The 9,594-nt window shown below is 38.4% G+C and overlaps 2 protein-coding genes across 2 annotated transcripts in view; one reads left to right on the forward strand and one right to left on the reverse strand.

Annotated features, from left to right (window-relative positions):
• The first annotated feature begins 591 nt into the window (after positions 1-591).
• LOC111599442 (endoplasmic reticulum mannosyl-oligosaccharide 1,2-alpha-mannosidase) lies at positions 592-3,811 on the forward strand. Its single transcript, XM_023315097.2, has 6 exons — positions 592-1,035; positions 1,217-1,510; positions 1,757-2,222; positions 2,286-2,626; positions 2,685-2,872; positions 2,939-3,811. The coding sequence occupies exons 1-6, from the start codon at positions 925-927 to the stop codon at positions 3,585-3,587; spliced, it is 2,049 nt and encodes a 682-aa protein (XP_023170865.2). The 5' UTR covers positions 592-924; the 3' UTR covers positions 3,588-3,811.
• Positions 3,812-7,019: 3,208 nt separating this feature from the next.
• The window catches only part of LOC111596255, a 129,354-nt gene continuing 126,779 nt past the window's right edge, over positions 7,020-9,594 (reverse strand). Inside the window, 1 exon segment of the mRNA XM_030224965.1 lies at positions 7,020-9,594. This exon segment is cut by the window's right edge and continues 396 nt beyond it. Within this exon segment, the coding sequence (XP_030080825.1) occupies positions 7,375-9,594 (2,220 nt within the window). The 3' untranslated portion in view covers positions 7,020-7,374.

Genomic DNA, 9,594 nt, shown 5'->3' on the forward strand with positions numbered 1-9,594 from the left:
TAATCATAATCTGATTTTTATATAACTCAACATAATTAAATTACGACATTACTTTACACTATGACATTATATAAATAATTCTTTACAATTTAATGTTGTGCTTGAAAATATTCTACCAATTCATTTCATACAACCGTTTTATATTTTGAAAAATTCCGCCTTAGCGGCGATTTATTATCAACTAATTGTATTTGTATTTAGTTATCGCTAGAGGCTCGATACACGCCAACTATAATCGACAACTCACCACGATTTATCGACCGGCAGCCGTTACAGTTCTTTAAGCAAAATGGAAAACCTAAAGAGTCGTCGATAAATATTATTGCAGAACAGCTGTTCACTAATCGCTCTGTTATCATTGGCTTAAAAGCATTTAAAACAATTATTTAAGTTTAAGTATCATTGCCATCCACCATTCGGTTAGTTCATATTAAATTTGCTTCAATTACACTTATAATTTGCTATTAAACATTTCAAATCTTTTTTTTGTTCAAAATGTTAAATGAGTGTCCAAATTTACGTTAAAAAATCAGTGCTTGCTGTTAATAACATTTTGGCAAATGCTAAAACATTTAGGTGACCACAGTTGCCTCATTGGTCAGTGTTGGGTAGAAACTCAATAGTACCAAAATAAGAAATTTTCGACAAGAAAAACCCTGAGGAAATGAAAATTATTATCAAATATACATTTCGTTAGCTGATACCCAAAAGCTAGCAATGTGAACGAATCATTGTTAGTGCTGGTTTGTCAGTTAAGTCAATGACACCTATAAATGTTGTCTAATCTAGCGCCCCATCGATTTTTTCTGTTCCAAGTGATTGCGAGTCTGCATGCGTATTTTCTCTCTCACGGTTAAAAATTCCTCAAGACATATCTAGGTTTCCAATAGCATTCGATAGAAGGGTTTGAACATCCACACGAACATGACAAACATCGATCACGTTGCCCTGACTTTGTCCCCAACGTCCATCACAAGCATAACAGGCGGAGTTGGCGGCGATGAAAGTAATCTTTCCCGCAAGAGTTTGCGACGGGTAAGTTTGGCCTCAATTCCATTAATAGGAAAGAATTAGACAGAGAATTAACATATATTAGAGTCGCTGGAACAACCATTGCATTAGCAATGATTAGCACATATGTATACGACTCGATCACTAAGTAAGCTTACGTGTCTCATTTTGAGTTTTTATTTGTGTTTGTGATTTGTAATTACAGTCATGGAATCAGTTACCCCGATGTCAACGTAATCTCATTATAATGGCCCTCACAGCATTTATCTTCACCGCTTTGCTGTTTTTGCCTGGCGACCAGCTAATTAACCTAAAGGATATTCGTTTAAAGCCCGCAGCGGCACCATTTCATATACGACGCGAGAGCACGCTACAGAATCCCCATCACCACCCAAGCATTGAGAAGGAGAACGAACTACCCGGCGATATTTCGGCAGCTGTCGCATCCCCTATGACGGATGAAAGCCGCCTAATAAAAACGAAGCCGGCAGAAGATAAGGTAGACTATCAATTAACAAATTAAATTTTCAAGTACCCTATCGGCTTCAGATATCAGTATCAGTATGTATGAATGTGTTCCCACACAGACACATACCTGTACATGTCGGGGGCGCGACTCACTTGAAATGCCATTAGCGCAGCCCAACTGGAGCTGATAACAATGACAATAAGCACTTTACGATTATATGCTTCAATTTATTGACTCCTGGATTTTTTAAAAGATTTAATTGTATTTTTATTACAGTTGGACGGCGGTGTGGCATATGCCGACGCCAATTTTGCGGAAAATGTTGCCAAACTTCCGGAAACTGTGGCCGTTGGCAATGTCAATGGGATAATCGACATACTCAACAATGTGGAGCAGCCCATTGAACAAAATTTGGAAAATACCATCAGCGACACCTCGAATTTACGTTCCGAACTGGAAGAGGCTATTCGACAGCCCTTTAAATTATCCCAAGTTAGCATTGAATCGCATCTGGAGAGTATGGACACACAGCTAGCGAAGGCTCAGCATTTCCATGGTGCCACCAATGAGCGCCAGTCTGCAGTTGTGGCAGCCTTCAAGCACTCCTGGGCAGGTTATAAGAAGTACGCCTGGGGCCATGACAATCTAAAGCCAGTATCCCAAACCGCACACGAATGGTTTGGTCTAGGACTGTCAATCGTCGATTCTCTGGACACTATGTACATCATGGGATTAGAAGACGGTAGGCATTCAATACATTTCTATTATTATTGCATTTCTATAAGCAATTCCTCTGCTTCTACAGAGTTCAATGAGGCGCGCGATTGGGTAAAAAATTCTTTACATTTCCATACAAATCGCGATGTGAACCTTTTCGAGGTAACCATACGGGTTCTAGGCGGACTTCTGTCTGCTTATCATTTGAGCGGCGATAAAATGTTTTTGGTCAAAGCGACTGAGCTGGGTAATCGCTTACTGCCCAGTTTCCTTTCGCCATCGGGCATACCCTATTCGGATGTTAATCTTGGCGAAAGATCTGCCCATTCGCCAAAATGGTCTCCGGATAGCTCAACCAGCGAAGTGACGACCATACAGCTGGAGTTCCGTGATCTGAGCCGCTCCACTAATGTTCCTATTTATGAACGTGTAAGTTCTAATCATTTGACAACCGATTAAACTATTAATTGTCTTATCTAACTTGTAGGTGGTAAATGTAGTAAATGAAAAAATACACGCACTAGATAAAAGTCATGGTCTTGTGCCAATATTTATCAATGCTAACACGGGCACCTTCAGGAATTATGCTACAATCTCATTGGGTGCACGTGGCGATTCGTATTATGAGTACTTACTTAAGCAATGGCTGCAAACGGGTCGCAAGGATAACGACAAGTAAGTGAACAATAACTTTACATATATAAAAGATCTATTAACCTATCCTGCACTCCTCCTTTTTAGCCTTATTTTGGACTATATGCAGGCAATCGATGGCGTCCTCACGCAATTGATGCGACGCACGCCACGCGAACATTGGGTGTATATTGGAGAGCTGATAAATGGTCATGATTTTAAACCAAAAATGGATCATTTGACATGCTATTTGCCTGGAACACTATTGCTTGGTCATCAGAATGGCATGCCCGACTCGCATCTACTGCTCGCCAAAGATTTGCTAGACACCTGCTATCAAACGTATCTCAGGCAGCCAACTCAATTGGCAGCTGAGATATCATACTTTGCGCTGAACGACAAGGAAGAAAATGATATATATGTGAAGTCGAATGATGCTCACAATTTGCTAAGACCCGAGTTCATTGAAAGCTTGTATTACTTCTATGCACTAACCGGCAACCGCAGCTATCAGGATATGGGCTGGAACATTTTCCAGGCCTTTGAAAAACATTCAAAAGTAGCTGCCGGGTACACATCGCTGGGCAATGTGAAAAATACTCTGAACACACGAATGCGCGATCTCATGGAAAGCTTCTGGTTAAGCGAGACTTTAAAATACTTTTATTTGCTATTTAGTGACAATCGCAAGGAGATAGACCTTGATAAGTGGGTCTTCAACTCGGAGGGTCACCCGCTGCCGGTGTATCACCAGTAATTGTACATAAGCAACCAAATTGCTTCATCGTTACCAACTAAGATAGTTTGTAGGGTTTGATAAACAGCGGAAAATATAAGAATTTGGCAGTACTCTTTTAGTCGTAGTGTAGCGCAAATGCCAAATATTATGCCAAGCTTAGGATGCAAAAGTAAATTAAAGCACTTGGCCAAAAAAAAAAAAAACAAAAAAATTAAGATATTCAAGATAACATAAAGAAAAAAACATGTCTATGATTTGTATGATATTCGTACTGATTTAGCACATTATTATTACTATTACAATTATTATTATTTATTTATTAAATTATTTACTTAATATAAGCATGGAATTTATGTTACACCCAATATTCTGGTACACTAACTGCCACCGTGTTGATAAATATAATTAGTAATAATGTCATACGATATACATAGCATATAGTAATATATAATTGGTAGGTACTTAGTACACGTGTATGTTATAGTTCCCAATATGATATTCAATTTGCAAACACAGAGCACACACACAATACGTTGTTTAGTAAAATAAAATACAAATAGTCTGTTTTCTAAATAAACAAACAATATAATATAACTAAAAAAGATTGGATAATATTAAGATACTTACTTTTGAGCAGCTGAAAGGAATTCTGCAAACTTAGGATAATGAAAGACGTTGATTTAAAATTTTCCGAATTTTTTTTATTCTTATGAATACGTATTTTTCATTTTTTTTGTTTTGCGTACGATTTGCACTTGCACCCAACAACATGCTTTAAATTTGATTGCATTTTTGTGTGGGTTTTGGTTTATTTTGTAAAGTTTCGTTTCTGTTTCAATTCGGATTCATGTTAATTGTTGCGTTTTTTAATACGATTATGTACTTAATGTTTATGACGACTATGAATGGATGGGCTTAATAAACTATGAAATATTAAACTTGCTTGAGAGAATACTCTTCCTCTTCTTCATTTTTAAGTTGATGCTGTAATTAAAACTCACAATGTTGCATTAAAAATCTTTGTTTTCTTATTACTTTTTCGTTTCTCATTAAATTACATTTAGACACATTTAGCTGAACAATTTATTATACGATATTGGGTTTTGCTTTCTTCACTTACTTTTGTTTTTGGTTTTTTCGGGGAAAGAGGTTCTGTTGAAGCCGATTTGGAGATTAGAATAGAAATTGAAACAATGGGTATATAAGTTGTAAATGATACCATATAATCAATAAGTTTAATTGAATTGGGCTCCTAGCGAGTGATAAGTTCTGTTTGCATTTGTTTCCTTCGGCAGCTATGTATATATATATATATACATATATATATATATATATTATCGAATGCAATTTTCCTTGACTAACTTAATTTTTAGCTATTACATATAAATTTTTACACAATTATTTCATTATTTGTCTTTGTATAACAACTAGAAAGTGTTGCCTGCGCGCGCATCTGCTTTACAATTCAATACAGAGAGAGGAGCTGGAGTAATTCGGGATCTAAGCCAATTAACGCGATATAGTAATACATACATACAAGTGAATGGTACCGGTACCATTCGAAGATTTACTTAAAAGCTAAATGTTTAGTCACATCCCATACTAATAATTAGTGTGGTCTTGTTTTACTCTTCATTTATTGTAGTTGGTTGTTCTTGTTGTTGTTGTGGTGGTGGTGTTAATAGTAGTTGTTGGTTTTATTGTAAGTGTAATTGGTATGGATTAATACGTGATACGGACGACTGACTATTTGAGTCGAACACTTTCTGCTTAGTTGTGTGAATCATATGCGTGGCTTCCTAGCATTTACAATATTTGGATTAAGTTCGTAGTTGTGGTTTCTTACGGATTATGGATTCAAGTATCTGTTCTATGTTATATTACAAGCTAATCAGACATCGATATTTAAAACGTGGCACAAATCACAAATCAGATTTGTGTCAAGATCAAGATCAAGATACAATGATACGATTCATTTAATATTTTTTTTATCTTTTCGGCTTTTTTTTGCTTTTCTTTTTTGTGGTTTCATTATTGCATTGATGTACAATATACACACATGCACTCTCAATGCATTCATAAGTATATAATTAATTATTTATAAATGTTTTAAACTAAATTTGCTAAAATTGTGATTTTATACTTTTGAACTGCTTTTGGTTTGCTTCGTTTGTCGTTTTGTCATTTTTCGGAGTCGTCTGACCCGTGGAACTCCCTAAGACTTTCATAGGCTTTGCTGATGTCACCCGTAGTCAAAGCCGAGTTGGCTAAGAGCTTTCTAATTAAAATTGAGCACATTATTTATTCGAATTATTTATGCATGCATGCGTAGATTATTCTCAGTGTGTTTCTGTTTGTTAGCTCAGAAGCAGAAAGACTTTAAGCGTATTTCAAATGATAATAATTTAAATTGCTTAAATTGAATTTTTTAAATTATTTTTAATTTATTTTACGTATTCTTGCATGCCTTTTTTTACACATTTATACACTAAGAGCAAATCCTTTTATTAAAAACTGCAATTGTTGAAACTGGCGCATGCATTACACAAATATATATATAAATATACATATATATATATATATATATATATATATATATATATATATATGTATATTTATGCTTAATAATAAATAATTTAATATATATTTATTTATTATGTATACATATATTTGTAATGTATATTGAATTTGTGTTGTTGAATTTCGTTTGTTCTCGATTCAACAGAATTGGCAACATTGTTACAATTGTTTAGCATAAATCTAATTACGAATTTCGAATGCTCTTCCTGCTAGCTTACTTAACTTTGAATTATACAACCAATTCTCGTCCTTTGTTCAGTTTCACATACTTTTGCAAGCCGACCCTTAGTTTTGAATTCTGGAAATGTGTTATGCTTAGACTCGACCCAATTAATTGATTTTCAACAAAACATATTTTTAATATAGATTTAAAGCCATAATGTCGAACTTTTCTTATCAGATTAGATCACGTTGTTTGAAATGCTTCACTTTTTTTATAAGTTTCCAGAGTCTTGTGAAATTTCCGGACAATTTAACTGAGTTCCATTTGAAAATTATTGCGTCTGCAAGCGTATTCAATCTTCGGCATGCCAAAGTAATTTTTTCTTGTTAGTTCCTTGTTTATATTTCTTAGCTTGGTTTACGTTTCATTTCTTTCCTTCATAGTAAAGATATAATTTTAATAAATTGTCTAGGCATTTTCACTTATTTATTGTATCTATATAATTTGTATTACATTAGAATTCATTCAGTGTACTTCTCTAAGAAGCATTTCATGCTATTCGTCGTTTTGTTTTCAATTCTCCGCGTTAATTGCTTTTGACTATTGACTTTTAAGGACCTGTTGTCCCATAAGAATGCTCTTGATTGGATGACTACAAATTTATACAAATAATTACCAGACTGCTTTATCTTTTATCTTGTAGCTTTAAATATTGTACAAACACATTGGACTAAAAACGAAAACAAGAATAATTACAATTTACGCTACACTTTCAACTTAGATCTAAAATAAACAAATAAATTGTACAGAGCAGGGTGAAAAAATGTGGCAACTGTTGCCGAAAGCATTCAGCACAGTGGACAACTAAAAAGAACAAATAACATGCAATAAAGGGTTTAATGTACAATCAATGTCGTGTTGCCTTGCGCAGCTTTACAAGGTGGTGGCGTTAAATTCCAGTATAAGACTGTTGGCTAATGTTGCCGTTGCCGCCGACTGCAGCTCAGCTGCTGTGCTTAGCGGCGCATTGGTTGCAGATGTTGTGACTGCTTGCAGCCCAAGTCAAGAGGTCATAATCGACTTGACGGCTTCGTCCAGGCCAGCGGCCACACAGCTAAAGTCATTCAGCTGCGAATGATGCTGAGACTGCGTCTGCGATAGGCCATGATGGTGTTGCGTATGATGCTGCAGATGCGGCTGCTGTTGACCCAGGTGACCTTGCAGTAGCTGCTGCTGCTGTTGCTGTTGATGATGGTGATGGTGATGATGATCCAGCAACAAGTTGCCGGTGGCATCAGGCACAGCATTTACAACTGGGCCACCACCGCCACTGATTAGACAATCGCCCATGTCCTCGCCAAGCTGACGGCGCCTGCTATTCACCTGCTCCTGTTGGCAGCTGGGCAAGTTTGTCGCTTGCCGTTGATCGTCTAGTATACTGTCGCCCAAGAACGAGCCCAATGAGAACTGCAGCGAATCGCCGCTGTTCTGCAGGTTCAGTATGCTATCAATCGCGCTAGCAACGTGTCGGCTAATGTCGTCGTCAAATTCGCCTGTCACCACAGAAGCACCACCCATGTGATTCACATGCATTTGCGGCTGCTGAGGTTGCTGCAGCTGCTGCTGCATATTGTGCTGATAATGTTGATGCTGCTGCTGCTGCTGTTGTTGCTGCTGCTGTTGTTGTTGCTGCTGTTGCTGTTGTGGATCCAACATATTCGCGAAAGCCTGATGATTGGCAAAGCTATGTTGCTGCTGCTGTTGTTGTTGCTGCTGTTGCTGTTGTTGCTGCTGCTGCTGCTCCATCAGCAACTGGGAAAAGGCAGCGGGACCATTAGTGGTTACGCTATCTACCCCCATGCCATCATGTAAAGCTAACATATCCGCATCCAACATGCCGTGTTGTGGTACCTGCACATGCTGCTGCGAGGACATCGGCGAAGAGGACGTTGATGAAGCTGTACACAACCGTTTGCTGCTATTTTCATCCTCCAAGTCACTGCTTGAGCCCATCAATTGACCATTCCAATGGCGCTTGCGTGATTCCCCATTGACTAGCATATTGTGTGTTTGGCCATCAACTGTGCTGGTGCTGCTGGAGATATAGTCGGAGTAGTGGGCCTCCATGCTTTGCATCCAGCGAGGATTGTTGTTGCAGTTGAGCTCGATATGGTGCTGCTGCTGTTGTGCTTGCTGCTGTGGCTGCTGCTGTTGCTGGTGTCCATACGCTTGCTGCTGCTGCTGGTCATTGCTATAACCGGCGCTGAAGCCTTCATCGGGCCCCCAAATGCTCAGTTTGTTCTTGTGGTTCGCTACTGGCGATTTCGAATCACCAAATATCTCATCCAGATTGGACTCAATGTCGTGGGCGTCGCTGCTGTTCTTCACATCCAAATGTACTGGCGATTCGCCAAACATGGCCTCCAGGCGCGTCTCCACCGACTTTTGTACATCCGAGTCGCTGTTGAAGAACTCACTAATTGCTGGATGATGATTCGGTTGATCCGCTTGCATGGCCAGCGGCTGCTGGCGCTGTTGGCTGCACGAACTACCAATTGCTACGTTGTTATTATTATTGTTGTTGCCAGCACTGCTACTGCTGCCTCCAACATCACCGGCACAACTACTGTTGCTGCTATTGCTGCTGGTATTGCTGTTACTCTGATTGCTTTTATCAATGCAGCCATTTGGAAACAGATCGGACAGATGGTTTCCATTACTCAGTAGGTTGCTGGCGTTGTTATCATAGAGATGTTGCTGTGACAAGTGTTGCTGGTGCGTGGTGTGTTGCAATACAGCATGTTGTTGATGTTGTGGCTGCAGTGTCTCAGTGGTCATCAAGTTAAGCTCTTTTTGCAAACAGTACCAACCGTCCTCGTGGTCTTCTTGGTCGAGATTATTACTTTTAACATGTTGCTGTTGTTGTTGCAGCTGTATTTGCTGTTGTTGTTGTTGTTGCTGATGCTGATGTTGTTGGTGTTGTTGTTGCTGATGCTGTTGTTGTTGTTGTTGTTGTTGTTGTTGCTGTTGTTGCTGCTGTTGTTGTTGTTGTTGTTGTTGTTGTTGCTGTTGTTGCTGCTGATGCTGCTGTCCCTCCTCCTGCAACTCATTATTAATATAACAGTTCTCAGTATTCTTTGCATTAGCAGACTGCATTTTTTGCTCCACTTTCTTCATGATAAAACTGGGCGTCAATTCGGATTCGATATCAAAGTTATCGTAGTCCTTTTTGATACCCCGTCCATTATCTTTGGAGCTGTTGAGCTGCTCCTTTTTAACTGT

The sequence above is a fragment of the Drosophila hydei genome, unplaced genomic scaffold (assembly GCF_003285905.1).
Source record: "Drosophila hydei strain 15085-1641.00,03,60 unplaced genomic scaffold, DhydRS2 tig00008121-arrow-pilon, whole genome shotgun sequence".
Lineage (NCBI taxonomy): Eukaryota > Metazoa > Arthropoda > Insecta > Diptera > Drosophilidae > Drosophila > Drosophila hydei.